General features: G+C 33.3%; 3 protein-coding genes across 7 annotated transcripts in view; all 3 read right to left on the bottom strand.

Annotated features, from left to right (window-relative positions):
• LOC144543788 (autophagy-related protein 18c-like) overlaps positions 1–21881 on the bottom strand; it is a 49002-nt gene extending 27121 nt beyond the window's left edge. Inside the window, exons 1-6 of one of the 2 annotated variants that reach the window (XR_013508075.1) lie at positions 21614–21881; positions 20771–21021; positions 19818–20340; positions 19220–19487; positions 18767–18890; positions 17921–18107 (exon numbers count right to left, since the gene is read on the bottom strand). Coding sequence is in view for 1 of the 2 variants with exons in the window: in XM_078292189.1 (XP_078148315.1) it covers positions 18002–18107; positions 18767–18890; positions 19220–19487; positions 19818–20340; positions 20771–21015 (1266 nt within the window). In the remaining variant the exon portion in view is untranslated. Of the gene's footprint in view, positions 1–17834; positions 18108–18766; positions 18891–19219; positions 19488–19817; positions 20341–20770; positions 21022–21613 lie in introns of those variants that run through there. The other variant, XM_078292189.1, reaches the window with a different exon arrangement.
• On the bottom strand, positions 1804–7367 carry NOP10 (nucleolar RNA-binding Nop10p family protein). 2 transcript variants are annotated; one of them, XM_078292195.1, is made up of 4 exons: positions 7239–7367; positions 3510–3580; positions 2902–2944; positions 1804–2176 (listed from the first exon to the last, which is right to left on the bottom strand). In XM_078292195.1, exons 2-4 carry the CDS (start codon positions 3561–3563, stop codon positions 2079–2081), a joined length of 195 nt encoding a protein of 64 aa, XP_078148321.1. In that variant the 5' UTR covers positions 3564–3580; positions 7239–7367; the 3' UTR covers positions 1804–2078. The 2 variants fall into 2 exon arrangements, with proteins under 2 accessions (XP_078148321.1, XP_078148319.1); XM_078292193.1 differs by lacking the exon at positions 7239–7367 and adding an exon at positions 3889–4034.
• On the bottom strand, positions 4775–10318 carry LOC144543789 (glycolipid transfer protein 1-like). Of its 3 annotated transcripts, XR_013508076.1 has the most exons (8): positions 10131–10318; positions 9767–9936; positions 8866–8921; positions 8641–8771; positions 7857–7992; positions 7239–7367; positions 5185–5257; positions 4775–4960 (listed from the first exon to the last, which is right to left on the bottom strand). XR_013508076.1 is itself a non-coding variant. In XM_078292190.1 (7 exons), exons 2-7 carry the CDS (start codon positions 9897–9899, stop codon positions 4925–4927), a joined length of 621 nt encoding a protein of 206 aa, XP_078148316.1. In that variant the 5' UTR covers positions 9900–9936; positions 10131–10318; the 3' UTR covers positions 4775–4924. The 3 variants fall into 3 exon arrangements, 2 of the variants coding, with proteins under 2 accessions (XP_078148316.1, XP_078148317.1); XM_078292190.1 differs by lacking the exon at positions 5185–5257; XM_078292191.1 differs by lacking the exons at positions 4775–4960; positions 5185–5257; positions 7239–7367 and adding an exon at positions 7378–7446 and having other exon boundaries at positions 10131–10296.
• Positions 21882–22737: the final 856 nt, after the last annotated feature.

Genomic DNA, 22737 nt, shown 5'->3' with positions numbered 1-22737 from the left:
CGACCACGTGGATCACCACCCTCTATGCGGACTCCTCTGACAACTCTGACAACGCGGAATGGTTGTTAGAGGATCACTTATATTAACCCCGAATCCCAAGAGATCAGAGGTCAGACTTTTGGATAATTAATAGTACCAAGAGGTTAGAGTAAGAGTACCTTGACAATTACCCTAAGTCCCGAACTCATCATCAGCGAGACTCGGATTAGATTCCCTTAACCGGGACGGGTCGAGCTCCCGAAACCACCAAAACCGTGTGATCTCGTCCTCCGGGACTAGTTTCGTATCACAATGAATCAAACCAGACTGGAAACTAAATCAACTAGTCTAGGACAGTCACCTCTAAACAGAAAAACAAAAAGAAAGGCAGACAAAAAGGCAGAAAGCAGCACAAACAACACAAATATCAAGCCAAAAACGGAAGATGTACCTACTGTACATAGACGGGAGACCACTCGCCTTTCCATCGCCGAAGAAGAGATGGCACTCGCGACTGATCCATTACTTCAGTCCGACACCCAACACAATGAGATGAGCGTAACAAAATATCTCGATAGTATTTCCTTTATCGTTATGCCTCTTGTCGCCCACCATTGAAGAGCACCGCTCTGCCATCTCCAGGCAACGAAGAGGAGAGAGTCGATTGCTTAAACGACCTTCAAAACCCTTCGCCCTTATATTTCTTTATTTTCATTTGGATTTTTGCCTGATTTTTCGCCGCTTAGACAAAGCGGTGAGCCAACGGTGTATTATGTATATGATATGTGCATTCATCAACACAGTTTCTCTCATCCCACTTGCCCTGTCCTAGACAAATTCAGATCCTCCCGGTACGGCAGTACTGCAAAAGGGAATCTTTTACAATTATTTGATCCGGGTCGTTCTTTTAACTTTGCACGAATCTCAAAACACAAATAATACTGTCCCCCTTGGCCATCCTGAATAGGCACCGGCTCTGGCTCCGGCTGAGTAATATGGACCGTCATTATGATAATTGTAAAAGATTTCTTTTTACGATACCGGAGAGGATATGGATTCGTCCTAGACTTGGGAGTTTTGGTACATTTTTTAATTAGACGTATTTCTATATGGCGGTGGGGGAACACAAATTCAGATCCAGTGCAATACCTCAATAGTAGAATGAGATTTGAGTCGGTCAATGTTAATCCGGAATGAACTTCAACACGAACCCCACCCCAGTGACTAGTGGTAGGGCTACTTCTTACTTCTTAGACACAATATCTTGGCGCAGAATTTTCACTGCAGTTAAACTTCTTTACCGGCATTAAATTTGATGACTGTCTTTGCTGTTAAATGTAAATAACCACATATGATTTGCGAACAGGGTTGTGAGTTGGTACCAGTTGAATACCAAAAACTTGGTGCTAAAGAATGTTTAATATTGATTACCACTGCCTAATGCAAACTCAAAAGCTGAAACGTTACTAGTGCATATACAAATTATGATAAATTCTGATAACCATTCAGTTGGCATACAAAATTCTGATAACCATCCAGTTGGCATACAAATTTCTGATAAATTTTATAAATGGATGATACGAACGTTTAACCTTGGATATAATACGACTTTCATTTGATAAAAAATTGGAAGGTCACTTGATCAAATTGCAAAACACTAAGAGATTGGTCACGGCTTTATTTCTCCATAACTAATGAATACAATCTCCTGGAATAAAATCACAACACAAATAATGATCTAAAAAAAAATTACAATATATAATAACTTTTGAGACAAAATAAAATGATGAAAATTAGTGTACATCTCGAAAGAAGAATAGGACGTAACAAAGAACCACTGCTTCAAAAGAACAAAAAGCTACAATAATCAATGCAACAGAACCACTACCATAGTTCATTGCTCATTACAGTTTTTAAATCCAAGCTTAAATAGATTTGTACTACACCAAAAGCATATAAGAATCACCAACACGCTCTCTCTCAACCACCCAACAACATATAAGATCTCATAACAGTTCTAATATTATAAGATAACACTGCATGATATTAAATTTTAAAAAGGTGTTCGTTGGAATTTGGCGTGGTGATGGCCAATACCTTCAGTACTTAAGCGGGGTTTGCTGTGTGGGAAGCAAGCCAAACCTTCTCTTAAGGAGAACACGCTGCCTGGAATAGGGGTCGTCTGGAGAAAATCGAGCTGCACACCAAATTACAGAATTTCTTAGTACACCATTTTATATACATACTTCAGAAATGCAATGAAATTAGTAAACTTCTCTTGTCACTGTTTGGGCAACAACAAGAGAACAAGAAAAATGTTTAAAACATCGACACTATGCATTTAGCGATACAAAAGAAATCACAATATCACAAACTTGATGTCCCTGCATACTTTGCACCCTGTCATTAGTGATTTTATTTATTCACTCATGCACTGATATCTTTATTTGCTTTTTGTTTACTTCGGTTGATGAATGGTGAGGATTTTGTTGGTTCAGTCACAACACAAGCTGGCTGGCATATCCTTTTTCTGGATGATATTATCTCAGTTGTTTTGAGGAACAGGTATATCAATGATTTGCAATTAAGTGAGTCAGAATTGTCACATAAGATTATATGGGAAATACAAAAACACATAACCATATTTGTCAATCTTGAAAAGTAAAATGGCATTCCATATTGTACTTCTAAATTTTATGTGAATGGATTTTGGAGCTAATTAAAGCTCTTTAAGCTCCCACTCACAAACTAAGAATAAAACCTAAAACAACTGGTACTGCTCGGTTTGATGCCCCATAGACCAGTCACTATCGCTAGTTTTGGTCGAATACCAATATTTGCAGGAAATTTTCACCAACGTCATTGTGGAAGTATAAACAAGACAAGGGCATTTAAACAACATCTCATAAATAACTCTTTTACCAGGATGAGCTGATTCTGTTGCGGCCCCAAGAGGAGACTCTTTCTACAATACAAAGTGGTGAATAAACATTAGAAAAGGGATATACCATAGAAATTGCCACAAGAACAAATCAAAATTCAATATGTAAATGAAACCATATTGCCTAATTACCTAGATAAAGCTATATAAGATAACACATTTAAAGCACCTTAAATCAATTCTTGATACTAGGGAAATTTTGGCATGTAGCTTCCAGAATATTGCAAATAAAACAGATATTTGTTGCAGAAAACACACACATGCTAAATTTGAAGTCATATTAATAATAATCATTACTACAACAAAGCTAGATATAACCTTACAAAAGTTAGGCAAAATAATCATTTGACCATTAACCAAACATTCAAATAGCATTATAACCACAATTTTTTTTGTTCAGGTTTCAACCAAAATGGTAATAAGAAGGCTCAGTAGCTAGAGGTTTTAATTTTCTATAATTAAAATTTATAAAAACAGCCTTTTCTAGAACACTAAACTTCGGCACTATTAAGGCATATATATTTTTATTTGTAGATGCAGCATGTGACTGTTATCAGGAAATAGAGCACAGTATTAGGTGAACAGGTACCTTGGTAGTGTAGACTTTGTCTCCATTTTCGTTGATGTAAAATTGTAGATACATCCTGCTGTTTGAAATTCCTATTTCCGACCAAAAAATAAAAGAAAAAGAATTTACATTAAATGACAACTATGAACACATATATAAAAAAAAGATCAGACAAAGAAAACGAGATTGTAATTTCTTTAAACCGTGCAGAAATTGAACATAGAACAAGAGAGCAGGCTATAAATTTTATCCTGATGACTTATTTCTCTTCTAATTATAATTCTTTTTTTCCACTTTTTGCAAAGAAAATTAAAAGAAAATTAAAATCCACGAATTGAAGACAAAATTACAACCGCTTTAAAATATAAAAGAAATTAAGCTGGAGAGATTATGAACTCACCGAAGAGGGATCGAACGAATGAATAAACACGACACGCCTCCTTAGGTTTAGGGTTTTAGAAGAAGCGATAGCTTTAATAGAATACCGCGACCGCGTCCTCGCTCTCGCGCGACTAAATTATGTCGCACTTGGGTTTGGGTTTTATGTGGCGGCTGTCCTCCTTGGGTCGAATTGGAGTCTTGGACAGCTGTCAGGCCCATTTCTAAGGCCCATTTGGAGATTGATGGAATTGGGCTCGGCTTATATTGGATACTTTTAAGTCCATAAATTCCGATTTTTTTTTTATTTACGTCATAACAAAAATACACTATTTAATTTATTTATTTTTTATATTTTGACCGCTGTTTGAAACTGCGGTACTAACCTACTGGTACTGCAGTTTCGAATTACGTACCTAATTTAATCCGTGTGAATTGTGATATTCAAACTGCGCTACCTTCCATACTGATACCACAGTTTTAAACTGCAATTCTAGTGTATATGAAATTTTTCAGAAAAAAGAGTTAGTTTGTTTATTTTATTTTATTTTGAAGATGGTAAATAAAAAATTTCGGTGTTGTCATAATCGAGTAATTGATGGAAATTTTTTAATTATACACAAAAGCAAAGAATCGATGCCCATTTATTTTTCAAAGTTCTTACATTTTACACTTCCAATTCTTTCGATTTGTTTCTTCAATGCTACAAATCATTTCTTTATTTTAATTGCCTTGCAATTTTTTCAATAAATTACCATAAATTTGAAGAAAAAAAAATAGCTAAATGTAACTAGTCGCACCGTAACCCCACATAACGTGATCATTTGTATGACATAATTGTCCTCCACCTATATAATGTGATCCATTCACAAGTCTCCTTTGTTTTGGTTGTGAAAATTCTTATAATTATAATAACAATATTGTTACTTAAAACTAAAATAATCATTGCTAATTACATAGTTAACAGAGTATGAAGTACCAATTAAATATAAGCCTGTACAAATATAATCCAGACTAATTGGCTAACTATTTTGATTAATGGCATTGATCATGTTGCATCAAATTGACTTGAGGTTGTCAAGACCAAAACTAGCCTGCAAATGAAAGGTGAGAGTCAGCAGGTTAGCATTAAATCAAGGCTTCCATTTTTGGTAAAATTTTCAGTGTACCCATCAAAACTTTCAAAATAGCCAATATCCCTATCAAAACATAGAAATTTCTTATTTCCCCATTATTTTCCCATATGTTGATTAATTCTGAAAATTTAAATTAAATTTATAATTTCATTTAATCTTGAAGTTTAAAATCCCTATTTTACCCTTCTACGATTCCCTTTCTTCTTCACCCCATTTTTTATATGCTCTTGTTTCTTTCCTTTCCTATTCTTGCTCCTGTTGAAATATAAAACATTAATTTGAAGATACCATATCCCGATAAATCAAGCAACTATGTCATGAGAATTTTACAATGGATTTAACCTTATTTTTATTCTTTATTTGATGGGAAATACAGCTCATCACTCTCCTTTTTCTCTATTTTTCCAATGACACATTAATTGTAATATATACAATTAGAAAGAACAATTCATTTCTATCAACTAGTTTGTATTTTCAGGTTTCCTTTCCTTTTTTGATAGAAAGAGCGGGAAATGAGAGAGAGAGAGAGGAGAGTCAAGAGTCACAGATTGGGATTTATATTCATATGTAGATCAAGAGAAGATATGAGGAGCAGTTTCACTGGCACGAATCATTATCTCTATTTTATTATTAAGCACGTTGGGTATCCGATCCGCCAACGGCTACGATTGAGAGATGAAACTTCGGATTTGATCTCAGCTCTCCAATTACATATTTTGTCTTCTTTTGATTAAATGCATCTGTTTTATGTATAGAAATCTAAATTTAGTTAAAAACATGCCCACTACATATGCTGTCACACGATACGTTACAATTAAAATTGAATAAATTCTGAAATTTAGCGATATATTTATCTGTTTCCTTATTTTTTTTGTTTCCATATTTCTAATCTTCAATTGAGAAGACTTCACCTTCCATTTTCTTATTTATTGTTTCCTTATTTTTTTCGTTTTTATACGGATCACAATGAAAATCTTTTTTTTTTTTTTATTTCCTTATTTCTCTTTCTTTGTTTCTATACATATTGGTGTGGACAATTTAAAATATATTTCTGATATAGAATATATCAATGTGTGTGTGTGTGTTCTAAATTAGAAACAAAGAATAGTATAAATTGGAATGTGTGTGTGAATATATATTTTTCTTATAATATGTGTGTGTGTGTGTGTATATCCTATACATACACATGATAACATTTTTTATTTATGTTTTTTGATATCATATTATATGTTGATATTGAATTGTTGTATGATATTTGATATTAGATTCGAATCGAGCTATTATTTGATATCATTGGTACTTAAAAATAAAAAATCATCACATCATCAAATTGTTATCAGAGATCACGATTAAAGTTAATTAAAAATACAGAATCATATAAATATTCTATTGACATGTGTTTTAATTTTTGGATAATTATTATTTTCATTGATATATTTGTTTCTTATAATATGTCCCCGTTGCAACGCATGGGTATGATACTAGTAGATATACATATGGAGATGAAAAGGTTTTAGATACAAGAGCAGGAGAAGAAAATGTTTTAGATGTACATTCGAAGCATGGAAGGGAATTTTAAGAGCTTCATAGAGATGGGATGAAGGAGAAAGGAGATCTTAGTTCCAAATAGAAGGGCAAAATAGACATTTAAACTTCAAAATAAATTAAAATTATAACTTTAATTTAAATTTTCAGAATTAATCAACATATGGGGAGATAAGAAAGGATTTCAATTTGAAATGGGGAAATAAGAAATTTCAATGTTTTGATGGGGATATTGGCTATTTTGAAAGTTTTGATGGGTACACTAGAAATTTTCCCTTCATTTTTAATTGGGCAGGCTATATCACTTGGGACAATTCTAAATTCACAACCAACAGGTAACAAACAGAAATTGAGCAGGCTCGTGATCTTAAAAATACTAAATGATTTACCTAATTGGTCATGTTGATCCTTTCACGAGTTGACACTTTTACATTTCAAATTTGTATAATTTGGAAGTTCATCTGGTATAAAACAAGATGCTGAAATTTGTTGACATGCAATGTAAACACATCATCCATGACGAAAATCATATCAACTATTATGAGTTGGTCACTTGAAGTTGATCTGTCAGATTTTTCGGTTGAATGATCATAAATTATTTACTCACAATCTTAAATCCTTAGGAACAAATTCTGCAAGTCTCTTTAAAAGCTGAAAGTAAATTACAAATAAAAAAAAAAAAAGAACTTACCAGTAACTTATGGTTTGCTTCCAACAGAGGAACAAATTCTGCACAAAACCTCTGAATCTCTGTATTTGCATCTGGACCTCCCAATATTTCCATCACTTTTGTCCTATGAGGAACCACTTTCAGTGCAACCTGCAAACAATTATTCTTCAATTGTTCAAACTCTGACACATAGAATCCAATAAATTCTTGAAGTTCTGAAAAAACAGTACTGTACAATGCAATAGCAATTTACTCAATTTTGTAAACTTGTACAGATTCGCTGCAATAAAGAACCATGCAAAAACTCATAATTTGTGCAATTAATCAGATCAATCCTTGCACACAAGGAGCCACAATTCTGAAATTATTCCTTGACATGTGCACTAAACTATGCACACAAGCACAGATAACCATACAAAAAAAAACACAGAGAAGCTTGCAGCCAAGCAATTAACTTCTGCATACATACTGGTAATTAATCCAACCAAAAGTGTACAGTAATCAAAGAATTGGCTGTTTATACTTTATACCATCAGTTGTGTAACACTAGCATATTATCACAGCAATAACTAATCCTAGTAGACCAAAAGGGTTGGAAGCAAAGTGAAGCTATTTGAACCCTAACAAAAAATAATTTACCATAAAGCTAGAACTTGTCAACCAGCCATGCCACCTCTTCAGAGTCTTGTTATAAGAAATGGTGCATGCATGTGTCATGCTCCATTCAGGATTTGCTACCACAGTTCTCAGAAGCTCAACCATGAAATCCATTGCCCTGACAACAGAACCAAGCTTTTTATGATCCAAATTGCAACTATTAATGTTTGTTCTAAAGAAAATTTTGCATAAAAGAAATTTAATTGAATTCCCCAAATTGCAAGAAACTAATAGGAGAATCCTTCCTCCAAAGATTGTAAAAAAAATCATTTGGACGATAAAACTGAACTCAATTCAAAATCTTGATGTTTTGAATGATTTCACTTCAGCATACTCCAGAAAATTGCAAAACAAAATCCTTGTAGAAGTGGAATCTATATGTCTAGTTTCTTAAATTTTTGGTTCAAAGTACATAGTCAGCTCATTTCTGTTATTTCACCAGAATAATTTATTGTAATTCTGTTAAGCTAAAGAACGACAGGAACAATTTGAAAAGTCCAAATAAATTACTTGTGAATTACGAGCACTGAGGATTGAGGAACTGCTTTGCAATTTGACAAATAAGACAGATTATAACCAGCATATATCAGCACAGACATAGTTACTGTAATACTTAATTGTATGGAGAAGAAATTTTTTTTTTCTTTATTTATTATATCTGAAGTACATTTCTTAAATCTTTCTTTTTTGAATCTGAGGTACATTTCCACTTCTATGCAACAAAATACCTTTCAAAACCAAGCAACATATGCTTTCGATGTCTTACCTTGTTAACCAGAGCAGTCCATTACTGCAACTGGATGGTTTCTTGGCTGTTTTGGCCTGAATCTCTGCTTGCACGATACTTTGTAGGTATGTGTATCTTAAAGGATCAGAAGTGTATAACGCATCCAGCCTCTGAAAAAGTACCATTTAAACAACTGTTGCTAAATAGCATCATCACATGAGCAAATTATTAATTATTAGAGCAAATGTGTTTTTGAGCTCATACCGATAGGTTGCTTCCTACATCACACCTCACAGCAGACAAAGTTGGTCCAAGCTTATCTAGATAAAGGAATCTTCATCAATCGCATAATCACTATAATGATTGAGTTTACACAATTGCATAGAGAAGTATCATGTTGGCTAGTTAATTTAAATTTTTAACTGGATAGCAATTTAAAAATGTACAAAATATGATGTACCAACTAACAAAAGCAAAGGAAGGTGGAATCATGCCTCAAATTTTGAAAAATTAATTATCACATAATAATGAACCAATTTTCAGGTCTTCTTTTAAAAAATTATAATTTTTAATTTATCAAATATCAAAAAGAGCTGAATTTAAGATGTGATTAATGGGTACAAGCTATGTCAGCATTGAATAGTTATTGCAAGAGAGACCGTGCTACATATAATTTATTGATCTGACAAAACAAATATCATTCTAATCCAAAGAAAAAAACAAAACTGCAGTTAATTTGGTACAAGCTACTATGATGACCAGCTTTTCTAATTTATAACTAAAATTGTTGGCAAACAAAACTATCCTGATCAATGAAATATGATACATAAGTTGCTTGATGATCAAATTTGGGAATCTGCCAAAAAAGTTCTTCAAAAGCTAACTTTTAGATAACAATAAAAATCCTTATCAACAAGCAAGCTACATGGCTAGCAAGAGTAATTTATTCTTTGTTTAATACACAACAAAAATTAGAATAATGAATCTACAATAACGACCATGGAACTGGTAAAAAACAGTATTAGTTTCTTAATGAAACTGGTGGGCGTAACCCACTTTTGTCAAAAAAAAAAAAAAAAAATTACCCAACCACAAATTCAAACATGATCATCATACAATTACTAATTCAAAAAAGGAACAATGAAATTGGAACCAAAGATCGTACCAATGACAGGGAAGAGAAGTCTGCACACATCAAGGAATGGTTTTGTCAGCAACTCTCCATTCTCTGATTTGACATACTTCGCCGCCTCCAAAGAGGGGGCAAGCGCAAATCCCTCTGGTTCCTCTGATCCCATCAATGGCAATTCCCTTACCGAATTCTCTTCTCTGTTTCTAGAAAATACTTGAAAGAGAAACCCAAGTGTCATTACAAGGTGAAACAAAAAGGCAGAAATAAGAACACAAGTTAGTGAATGCACTAGTCGTATTGTTACTACGAAGTTATATGCTTTCTTTAGTAAAACAGATTCTTTTCCAATGGAGACGTAAAAAAGAAAAGAAAAGAAAGAAAAAAGCATAAACTTTACCTCCAAACAAACTGAAAGGCTTGCAGAGATGACAGATTATTTCTTAATTTGAGGAGGGGATAACTAAGAATTATATGTTAGAACTTAGAAGAGAGACGAGCAAAAGGGATATTAGAAAGAAGGGTAGATAGGTCTAGAATCTCCCTCCCTCGCGCGAATCCCTGGTATTTTATATGATTTAATTTTTTGTTTCTCTTTCGGTGTAGGGAGCATGGATGAATCCGTATCACCACAGGTACCTGAGGTACAAGTGGTGAATCTGAACCGTTCATTTAAACTTGGCACGAATCTCAAAGTGAATCCCCTACAGCCTCAACAGCTGACCCGAATGGAATTAATCTGGGCCGTCTATTTTTATCAATTGCACCTCAGGTACCTGGGGGGACACGGATTCAGCAAGGATGTGATGTGTGCTTGGGAAAAGACTTCGCACAAGACCCACTACTTGTACACGTCGATTCTTTTTCGAGAACGAGAAAAATTCGAAAAGATAAAGCGAAATTGACTCGAAAACAGAAACGGTGGCAGCGAATTCAATGTTTCATCAGACTTTCAGGTCTTCTCCCCTCGTACGGAATTCACTGGATCCTCTGCATTAACTCAAAAAGGAATCTTTTGAGTTAATGAATCTGGACCGTCCGATCTACTTTAAGCCCGTGCTGACTAGATCTACGCTAATATTAAAGACCTCCCGAATTATAGATTGTGACCCGATTAGTTCCGTTCAAAATCAGACGGTCGAGATTCGTTAACTCAAAAATGCTCTTTTGAGTTAATGCAGACGATGCGGGCTCTAGTTTCTACCGTGTATTGTGGAAAGAAATGCGAAAAAGGAGAAAAATAATGGTTGTCCGGACCGGAAGAGTCCAATCTCTAAGGTACCTCAAATTTTGATTTTAAATCCATACCGTCCGATAAGAATTGCCACAATCGTGACAAAGATTGAATAGTCCTGATCTAAATTCAAAATTTGAGTTACCTTAGATATTATGATTTCCGGGTGGAAAAGAGGAAACTGTTGCCGTCCACGTTGCGCACTTCCGCTTGAATTCGTATCCTCTGAGATATCTCAAACTTTGCGTGACTTTATGAAAAATCCCAACCGTTTAAATACGTTCTGCACGAATCTCGAAGCACACATAATACTGACCCCCTACATCACCCCCGAATAGGCACCGGACACGTCGGTCACGCAAAAGTTGAGATATCTCAGAGGATTGCGCTTGACCTTACAGTCTTACAGAGATCTTCTGTGGCTTAGTAAAGTGTGAGATATATTTATGGGCCCACTTGCATACACCCTTTGTATTATAATAAAAGTAGGTATGCAGTGGCAACATTGTGATGGAAGGGAAAATGATATTTATACCAGTCGACTAAAATCACTATCAGAATTCGTATTAAATCTGATTTGAACTATCTAATTATAATTATTATAAGAACACATTCACTATCATAAAAAAATTGACCGACTCAATAATATTTTATTTTTACTTTTTAAAAAGACCGAATCTAATCGGATGACCTGCTACCAAGTGGAGTTCTAGGGTCATGGATCCACCATTTTTCAAAGCGATACTTTTAAATTAAGGATTCGATCAAATTGACTGGTCATAGATTTATGTTTGCATATTTGTCGAATTTAAATTTTAAATTAAAATATTATAAATAATTTTGCTCTATCGAAATTTACAAAATTTATCTGGAAACAAAAACTTAATTTGCAGATTTTTGCTATTGAACTTTTGGAAAATCAAAATCAGATAGCACGTTGTTTGCAAACCAATTTGATCTATTTCTTATTATTTTCAATCAATACATGTTTCAAAATTATAACTTAAAAAATTGTACTTTTTTACTTGTGTTGTTGTCAAACGAAGCATAAACTTAATACCAAAATTCTTTCAAAAAATGAGTATATGCAAATTTATATTTTTATTATTGACTGTTTATTTTCGTACTAACTGTTAGACAGAAAGAAAATTCATTAATTTAAAAAAAAAATTGACTATCCGAGAATAATGATGACTTTTATTCTATCTAAATAATAATAATAAATCTTACAATATTTTTTATATTTTAATTTCAATATGAAGATTTTATCTTGACCTTTCAATTTTTTTTTTTTTTTTTTTGAAAAAAAAGAGAGATTTTCAACCAAATTACCAGCTAATCAGTGATTTTTGAAGCATATAACCTACCCCTTATAAAAACACAAATTAAGAACATAACCTTTAATTCAAATAAAATGTCTGAGATAGTTAGTCAAATGTGCATTTTATGAAATTCCACAAATATATATGGAGAAGGAAGACAATTGTTGACACCTATTAAAATACATTTTGACTTAATCAAAATCTAATAATAGACAAGTGTATCAATATTATAACTAAACCTACATCGTTCAATAGGTAAGTAAATGAGTAAAAAGTTCCATAAAGAAATTTCAAGAGATGAGTTTATTTGAATTGATTGTCACTTGTTAAAATTTATGTAAATAGGCTTATAAATAAATAAAAAAGAGCATATATATATATAGGCTGTGGCTAATTTGCTGCCGGCAGCATTTCTGCCGGCGGTGCTACCATTGTTTTTTCTATTTTTTGATGTTCAAACGACAAATCTAAACCGTTAGATGTTTAATCTATATTATAATCTACTTGGAGACCAAATTTTACATTTTTTGGAATTTTTTTACTATATATTAAGCTGGTTTGAAAACCGCTGATTTCAATGCTGCAGAAATTTACTGAAATCAGCGGTTTTCAAACCAGCTTAATATATAGTAAAAAAATTCCAAAAAATGTAAAATTTGGTCTCCAAGTAGATTATAATATAGATTAAACATCTAACGGTTTGGATTTGTTGTTTGGACATCACACGGCTAAATATAGCCCCGGCAGCACCTCTGCCGAAATGCTGCCAGCAGCAATTTAGACAGACCTTATATATATATATATATATTCTCAGACAAATTTTGCACTGTCCAGCCTAATGAACAACAAACGTTGTCCAAATCTGAATTAAATCACACTATAAGTGGCAAGCCTCACGCTTAGAAAAAAAATCGGCCCAACCCAACATACACCAGATGTGTCAATTACTCTAATTCTAGACTACCCACAACAACCTATTATTCATGCATATATAGTAGGCCCACAAAAATCTATCTCCGACTGTATCGATTATTCTAGAAGCTATGTAAATCTAACCCTAATCTTTTTATTTCCTTTTACTGCCTATGTTTTATTAGCATTCTTTTAGAAAGTAGAGATCGATGTCCAAACCCTAGAAAATCCGCCGCCAAATTCTTATATTGTTAAACCTATTATCGCTCATCTATAAATAGTCAATATATTCCAAAGGAAACATCAACCCTAATATATCCGCCGCAATATTTCTCTACCATGTTCTAAAACCTATCATTCTCCACTAATTTAAATTTTTCATACCTACTTGTAATTCCACCATAATCCTAATCCAATAAACCTCGATTATTTTTTCCACGCAGGAGGGATTGTCGTCAATGATATCATAGTTTTCAATCCCAGTGGATCACGATCTACTGCTTTTTCCAAGTGCATAGCAGGACCCTTTCTTTATATCTCTCTTTAAAGAAGAGGAGAGAGATAGAAAGAAGAGCAAGGAATAGTAGAGATTTGAAGAGCACAGAATCTCATTCCCATCTCAGTAAGTAAGTGAAATTCTTGATTGAAAAACCCTCTATGTTTTTATGTTTTTATTTTTTTGTTAGTTTCACTTATACCCAAAAAAAAAAATAGTTGAGTTCAAAACAATCATTAAACATACATGAAATTTTATTTATGATAATGTATTAATTTTTGTACATTAATTGCGATTTGTGAGATAGTACGTTCTAAGACTTATTTAGTTCGTTTTTGTAATAACATTATACGATTTGATTTTTATTTTCAGATAAACAATTTCTGTGAGAAGAACTTGTTATCTTGAAGATTATTTTCAGATAAACAATTTTTGTAATAGCATTATACGATTTGACTTTGGAATTGATACTTTCACTAAAAATAGAGTGCAATTATTACAATTTTAATTTTAGTAACAAATGGAAAGATATAATATAAAATAAAAAACCATTCATAAAAAAAAAATTAATATCATGAGTATGTGAGTCACATGAACAGAATATTTCATTAAATTTATTAATTTTGATTTAGTTGTCTTCCTCCATATGGACAACGAATTAGCCAAAACTTCCATTATTATATGATATTTAAGCGTAAAGAATTATATTTATAGGCTTTAACATTTTTTCAATCTCTCAAGCATGACATGCTTCCAAATTAACGAGACTAAAAGATGCACTTGATATCCTTCAATATATTGCATATGTATTATTGAAAGAGTTAGTGTAGTAAAAAAAGTCTCGTTCGTGTCATAATTTTAAGCTGAGAGTGTGGATGAATGTAAGAGCTTGTAAATGTCTACCTTTACTCCTAAATATCTTATCATGGTGAAAGTTTTGGTTAATTCGTTATCATTTTGATGAAGACAATTAAATGAATTTAATCGATATGTTTGTTACGTCTTGTAGTTTTTTTTTTAAATTTCTTCATTAGTTAGCTATAGGTTATGTCACTTTAAAAATGTTTCAATTATAATATATACAATAAACTTCAGACAATTTTATTCGTTGAATTAGGTTCAGCTCATGTGCAGGGTACCCAGGACGATGGCCTAGAGCTCCAACAATCCAAAGAGGTCCAAAAGAAATTTTAATTTTTATATATTAAAAAAATTAATTTGTATATGTTAAAAATAAATAAATATTAAGGTTCAAATTTTATATATATAAAGCATATTAATAAAAAATTGTATATATAAGGACATGAATCAATTAAAAAAAATTGTGACCCATGAAAATAAAAATAAAAAAATTATATATATAAAGAGTTCAAATTTTTTTCTAATATGAATTTCAAAATTTTCAAGACCGATCCTGCGCTGAATGCATGTAGCGAAATTATTTCACTTATTCGTGAAATTGTTTGACAAAATTCATTGACTAAACATAAATCGGGCAATCGCACGGTAGTTATTATTATTTTTTTAATTCATTCTCTCGCTAGCTACTTACCTAACTTTCCAAGTAATTTGAAATTGTGCATCTCATTGTACCATAAGTTTTATAATTAAAAATCATGATAAAAGTCTTATGCGTTGTCTCGTGCTGCTCTTTAGAGTTGACCTGATGGATTACCGTACAACAAGTGATTGCTTAAAAAAATATTTTAAAATAATAATGCTCAAACGTGATTGCTTAAAAAAAAAATATTACAAAAATACAAATAATTGTATATAATTGTGAACTACAATCTTTGCTCAGTACCTTTTTCTCCTCAAAAGAATAAATGAGCCACATGAGTCCGGAACGGATTCAAATCAGTTGAAATTCAAATACATGAACAGTACCGTTGAAATTTCTGAAATTCCAAATCCAACCGTTCAACTTTTTCTGTGCACGGATCTCGGAACAACTGATTTTTTTGTGCACGCATCTCGAAACAGTTCAACGGTTGGATTCAGAATTTCAGGGTTATTGTTCATGCATCTGGGATTTCAGCTGATTTGAATCCGTCCGGGACACATGCTTTGAATGATTCATTGGTTTTCTGCATAAACCGACTGATTTTTTTTTATATTTTTCGGGGTCACATGCTTGTCTGATCCAGTGTTGTAAAAAACGGTCTTAACGGTCGTTTAATTGGCTATTTAATCGTTAACGGCTGCTAAACCATTATGAATACACTTAACGGATGACTGTTTGCGGATTTTTCTGATTAATCGGTCATTTTTCCGATTAATTGGCCGTTTTTCCTTTTAATCGTCCGTTTATTCTTGTTTATTTCTATTTATTTGAATTTATTTCAGTAAATATTTTTTTTCACATTGACTTTTTTTTTTATGTGATAGTGTGTGATAATAAGTTTTATAAATCATGTATTGCAGTTTTGTTTGTGCTTGAACATACATCAATATTTTTTATATATGTTTTTTCTTCTTACTTACTTTAAAGTTGATTAATTCTTCTTCTATTTATTTATCATATATTTTTCTTACTAATTACTGATGTAATTTTTTTAATTAGTACGACATATTCATTTATGAAACTAAGTTGTTATTATAAACTAAATTTAGTGATTTTATGTTGGAATGTTTTATTTCTTTCATATAATATGTTATTAGTATTTGAAAAAAGTTTAACTCTTGAATTTATTTTTTCATTAAATAAATGTGTTACTGACACATGTAAAGTGCTTATGCGTTAAAAAAAACAAGAGTAGTGTCATGTTATAATAATGAAATTAAGTTTATTCGATAAGTTTAATGAGTTAAATTAATTATTTTTAATAAATTTTAATATATATACATAAATTTAATAAAAACGTTAAATTTTCCGCATAATTCTGATTAATGTAAGAGATACCGATTAATTGTTTGGCGGTACCCAGTCTGTCCAACGGCCGCATACCATTATTTACAACACTGATCTGGTCTTTCATCTGAACCGAACCAGATTAGAGTGCTTGACAGCGTTAGCAAGCTTTTAAAAAGAAAAAAAGAGCAACGAAGATTTAATTAATTAGACCATATTGTTGAGATTTTTTTTATTCATAGAAATTATTATAAAATAAGAGAAGAAAAGAGTATCACAGTTTTTCGGATTTTAGAAAGAACGGAGGAATTTTTTCTGTTTGAATCGGAATTTTTTTGCTCCGGTCATTCTATATTCCGAAAATCTGAGGTACACTTTTCTCTTATTTTATAATAATTTATATAAATAAAAATACTTTAAATGGAAAATTTTCCTCCAGTCTTTCTACAGTCCGAAAAATTGAGTTACTATTTCTTTCTCTTATTTTATAATATTTTTTTATGAATAAAAGATTCTCCATATTTTTTATGTAAAAATAAAATCGATCTGTTTTATTAGTTGTGCGTTTACATGTATTCATTTTTCAAATTTTTTGCCGCTTGATTTGATACTAAAATAACTTGAAAATATAAAAAGTTTGCATGTAAACGCATCACTCATAAAGTAAATTAGTTTGAACGGTTTGAATTCACCATTTGAACTTAATTTGATAAGTTTTGAAGTTGATGTTATATAGATTGAAATGACACTGATGTTATATTAGTCATACTCTACTCTATAGCAATATATTGTTATTCAGAATCAGAACCACATGTCATAATCAATTTTTTAACTTCGCACTGTCTGATCTTTAGTAAACGCGTCTTATCAACCCAGTAACACCACTTATAGCAATCGGTCTAGTCATCTAAATTAATTGAAGTTTTCACGCGGTTCAATTAAAATGGAGAGCGACAGATTGACTGAATGTATAATGTATTGACACTTTGACAGTTACATTTTTATGTATCCCGTTTAACATATCATTATCAAGAAGAACTGATTATTACCTGTGAATTGAACGTTGAACTGAAGTAGATCTAAACACTGAGCTCTCTTGACACGTTAGATCGATTTTAATTTACACTAAGTTGCACATTGAAATGCCGAAATATTGCCTCTTGAATTTTTAATCACTACGTCGTGTATCACCAACGTGAATCAGTTGATACGATAATGTACTGAATTTGTCAAACTTAAGCCCCTGACTCGCATCTTAGAAAGACCTGAGATGATGATGAAAGACACCACAAACAACCAAATGGATTTTTAAATCAGTTCCCAGAACCTAAATACCAAGTCAATAAACTGATGCAGGTAATTTACAGTTATCCACAACCACAATATATATGTACACAAACTTAGTATTCAGCTTTCTATTTACAAGGATTTTAATGCATCCGATATTGAATTTATATCAGGGCATAGGCTTTGGTCGCTGGATGTCAGAATTAAGAAACCTGATGAATTCTCTCTGGACCATCTGCCCACCATTCACTGGATCAAAAGAGCATCTGTAGAAACTGGAGGTGGAAAAACACATGGACTTGTAAATTAAATAATAAACCAATAAAATTTAATGAATCAATGGAGTCAATATAGTTTGAAAGGTACCTGTAACTTCACATGTTTCCTAAAGGGTAGAATCAAATTCGTGAATTATACCCGAATAATTCGTTTTTCGGGAGATGCTGAACCGAACGCCAAATTATTCGGTTGACCGAATTAAACCCGAATAATTTGCAAATTTTACGAATTATTCGCAATTTTTTCCCGGATTGTTTCCAGAACATTTTTTTTTTTTCTAATTTTTTTGGCTCTCTTGCAAGACTTGAGATTTCTGGTCCGGATAATTCCAAATCATTCCCATATTATACCCGAATTATTCCCGAATCACGAATTTTTAACCTCGCCGAACCGAACCTGAATAATTCATTTGTCACTACGGGTAGAATAGCTAATATTCTTTCTCTGTACTTTTGAATTCAAAGTAACAATACTTTCAAATTCATTCATTTGAATGGATTATGACAACAGAAAGGGTTCTTTGAGGTTCAGGGTGGGGAGTCTTGCACACATCATGTAATTTTTTAGAATAATGGCTAGTTGTTCTTGGCCGAGTATTTGAAAGCGCTGTTAGAAGAATGTACTGGGTTGTATGTAAAATTGAGATAAAATGTACCTTCCATCCATGCTAATGACCATCACAGTGTTCTGAGCTCCAAAAGCAGTCTTATACCGTGTAGTTTCTGGCAAGTGAAACTGTGCAAAGGACCATTCTGAACTAAAATACTTCGGCAATACACCTAACATATTGTAAAAGAGAGATTGCAATTTCAAATTAGTTATTACAAGTTTTTAATCAAACAAGACATCCAAAGTTTCTTAATTAAATATGTGAGAAAGAAAAGTTGCCTGGTATGCAGCTGAAAACTATCGGCATAGCATTGAAAACAGAAAAGAGCATACAAGATCCCTAAATTGAGGGTACTTACCTCTGTACCCCACAATTGACACAAGAATTTTTAATATTTTGAGGTGTTGCCTTTTTATGACCAATAGTTTTCAGGCACAAGACATCCATCCAGCAAAATTTTCCTCAAATACGAAAAAATGCATTAAGACAAAAATTGACCTCTCATGAAGGACAGGGATGAGCTGGTATTGGTCCCGGTATTTTGAGGCATGAGAGCGTCAAGTGAACTGGAGGAGTTTTGATGAGTCATCTGTGGAGAATGAGCCATGGTAGGAGTTGCATTATGGTTAGATGCATCATCTCCAGCTACTCTGACTCTGAGGCTGAAAACATGCACCGTTCCTTTGTCACTTGACACTGCCAACCACTGCACGTTTTGAGACAGTGCAATGCTATATATATCTGCTCTGTCCAATCCTCTTCTTACCTGTATGGAGTTTAGTCATTCAAAAAATCATTAGAGAAAGGTACTAGAGTTAGTTAAGTCCAAGTACCATTCAAATCCACTTAGCAGGCCTTAACTCAATTTCAGACAACTACTTAACCGTCAAGCCTGTAATAGATGATTTCCGATATAAGCCCTTAAATCAACAGAAAATAAGTTGCTGCCCAATAATACAATATACAATAACAAGATAATTTAGTAAGATAAATCCTTTCATTACACAATTCATCCCTACTTGCTCATAAACTAGGACTTTGCATATTTAATGCCCAAAATAAAATAGAAGGGCAAAATAAAAAATAAAAAATTTACCTCTTGCAACCGGGTTCCATCCAAGGTGTTAAAAATCCTAATCAGTGTTCCCTTAGTACTCGCAGTAGCAAGAAGGAGCCCATCGACAGTCAAAGTTGCACAAGCAATATTCGAATCATGTGCACTGATAAACTTAGTGACCTTCAGTCCGAAGTGTTCTACTCTCACCTCTCCCCTGCGCAACCCAGAACATGCCAAAACTGATGTGTTGGGGTCATATGAGAGACAGCACAGACCCCTCGGGTTTGCCACAGTCTCTATTTGATGAAGCAATTTAAGGTCGGTGAAGTTGTATACATAGATCTTGTGTTCTAAGACAACCACTATAAGGTCGCGGCGGAGCTTCACAGCACGGACCTCAGAGCGGAACACAAACTCACCAATGCAGCGGCTCTGGTGATCGTCCCAGATCATCACTTTGTTAGGTGGGTACTGTGGATGGGACCCACCACCCACTAGGGCAAGTATATTGCAACGGAACAGCATCTCAACTATTCCAAATCCACCACCTTGCAGGTCCCTCCTGTTGGAATGATTCCACAATTGGGTAATTAGGCAAACAGTACTGGTTTGCTATTATGCTAAAACCAGCATGCATAGTTCCCTATATGAATCTTGTAAATTATAACCACATTTTTGTCATGTAAGCAGGTTAAAAAAAATCTCCCATTTGACAGTAATACTCCACAATTTCTGGTCACTTACAAATATAGTGTTCAGAACTTAATCCAAGAAAGAAAACCACAACCTACATTTGTAAGGCCTTAGAAAAAAGAAGGATCACCAAGGCTGCACAAATGTAGTTCACCTTTAGTAGAATAAATATTTGTCCATCAATGGAATCTAATAGTTGATGATACTTGCAAAAAATATAAAAGCACCTGACATTACTTGCAAATACACTATCAGAGGGACACTAAGCCTAAATTGCAAAATCCCGTAATGAAGAGCACCTGAATGTTTCCTTAAAGGGATCACAATTGTAGATCCTAAATCCGCTGGTTGTCCCCACAGCAATGCATCCGTAATCCTGGTTCCAGGAAACAGACAACAGCTCCGCTCCTTCATCAGTGTTACTTATATTGTCAATTTCAGGCTCATTGAAAGGAACTACTGATGGCCATGACTGTGGTGAATCCAACGATCCAAGACGACCTGATTGTGATATGCCTCTTGGTGTAGATATTGTTGAAGCCATGTAGAACTACAAGAAAATTTATCAGATTATTGGTTCAGGTATCTACACAGATCGATTCAAGTACTTGAGCCTTCCAGGATGAATATGGGTCAATTTTTCTTTTTCATATTTCTTGAGTAAATTATTCATCGTCCATTTTTTGTTTGGTTCCCAAAGTTCCAACTTCTAACTTTTATCTCTGAATGTTCAAAAGATGATAATAATCCAATTCAATCCTCAGGTAGCATAAACCCTTTTGTTTTACCGTAAGATATTACCAACATCAAGGCTGACAAGCAGAATTTAATTAAAAAGTAGAAAGTATCCCTGACTATTGGAAAAATGAAGGTGCTACTATAGTGAATCCAGCACATTGACTCCCCCAGACCCTAAACCCGCTTGAATTAACTCCCAGTAAACAATTTATATTAGAACATGAAATTGACCAATCATGATTTCCTAATTTCACAAATTAAGCACATTAATGGACATTTCAACAAAAAGACATAGTTCCCTTTAGGCCTAATCGTTGTAATACACTAACAAGCTGTTCCCAATACGTACTCAACTAAGTTATCAAAGATTGTTAAGTAAACAAATTCGGAAGAACAAAGATAACCTAGAGAAGGTCAACGAGTCGGCTACAAACCACAACGGAGGTCCAGAGGACCCGACAGGCCCCAGCTTCCGTTCCAATCAGCTCGGACAAGGAAGAAGCGCTTCAAACGAGTTATTGTGGTTCGAGGAGAAAGGTAGCTTGTTCGATCTGCTAGTTCGGATCTAGGGTTAGCTTTTTGCTAATGGTCATGCGAAGAAAAGATGAAAAGATCATGTGAGATTCTCGAGAGAGAGAGAGAGATGCGTTTGGAGAAGGGAAGAGTAACGACCAAAATTGGATCCGTATCACCCCAGGTACCTGAGGTACAAGCCATAAATCTGGACCGTTATTTTTATGTTTCACGAATCTCAAAGCAGACCCGTAAAGTTCCAACTGGATCCGGATTGAGTTCGGCCAGATGGATTAATCTGGATCGTCCATTTTTTAAAATTGTATCTCAGGTACCTGAGGCAACACAGACTCCCAATTGGGACTGGGGAGATGTAATTTCGTACGAGCTGGACTTGGGGCCTTCTGCGTTTGGAGGTTTCTACGAACAGAACTGAGATGAACTAATTCATGTACACCTGGCCCGACATGGTTGCAGTCTTTATCTGGCACAGAGAAGAATACCTAATGATACGGTGCTATGGGTTGTACAGAGAGCTACGGTGTTACGGTTTAATATTTGAGTTTTTAAAATTCTAATAGTCGATTCAAATCGTTATCATGTTCTCCATATTAATATATATTAATATGTATTTGGAGATCAAATTTTATATTGTTTTTGAAAATTTTTTACTACTTTTTTTAGATAGGTAGAAAATTAAATAAATGAATGATGCAAAAAATTTTAGATCAAGTGATTTTCTATCTATCTAAAAAAATAATAATAAATTTTCAAAAAATGTAAAATTTGATCTCCAAACACATATTAATATGGAGAATAAGATGAACGGTTCGGATCGACTTTTAGGATTTTGAAAACTCGAATATTGACTTGTAGCACCGTAGTTCTCTATGCAACCCATAGCACTTATAACCTTACTCGTATCTAATATCAGAATTTTGTCACATCATCTTCTGTGGTCCTAGAAGTTGACATAACTACTTTTATTTTTTTGTTACAAACATTTTTGTAACTA

The sequence above is a fragment of the Carex rostrata genome, chromosome 25 (assembly GCF_964058835.1).
Source record: "Carex rostrata chromosome 25, lpCarRost1.2, whole genome shotgun sequence".
Lineage (NCBI taxonomy): Eukaryota > Viridiplantae > Streptophyta > Magnoliopsida > Poales > Cyperaceae > Carex > Carex rostrata.
Note: the sequence above shows the minus strand (reverse complement) of the source record. Positions and strands in the feature narration are given on the sequence as shown.

Coding starts and splice junctions, on each gene's coding strand:
- NOP10 (XM_078292195.1), bottom strand. CDS start 3,563: ATGTATCTACAATTTTACATCAACGAAAATGGAGACAAAGTCTACACT. Junction 2,945..3,509: donor ACAAAGTCTACACTACCAAG/GTACCTGTTCAC, acceptor TTTGTATTGTAG/AAAGAGTCTCCTCTTGGGGC. Junction 2,177..2,901: donor AACAGAATCAGCTCATCCTG/GTAAAAGAGTTA, acceptor TTTGGTGTGCAG/CTCGATTTTCTCCAGACGAC.
- LOC144543789 (XM_078292190.1), bottom strand. CDS start 9,899: ATGGGATCAGAGGAACCAGAGGGATTTGCGCTTGCCCCCTCTTTGGAG. Junction 7,993..8,640: donor GGACTGCTCTGGTTAACAAG/GTAAGACATCGA, acceptor TTCTGTTGTCAG/GGCAATGGATTTCATGGTTG. Junction 7,368..7,856: donor TGACAAGTTCTAGCTTTATG/GTAAATTATTTT, acceptor AATTGTTTGCAG/GTTGCACTGAAAGTGGTTCC.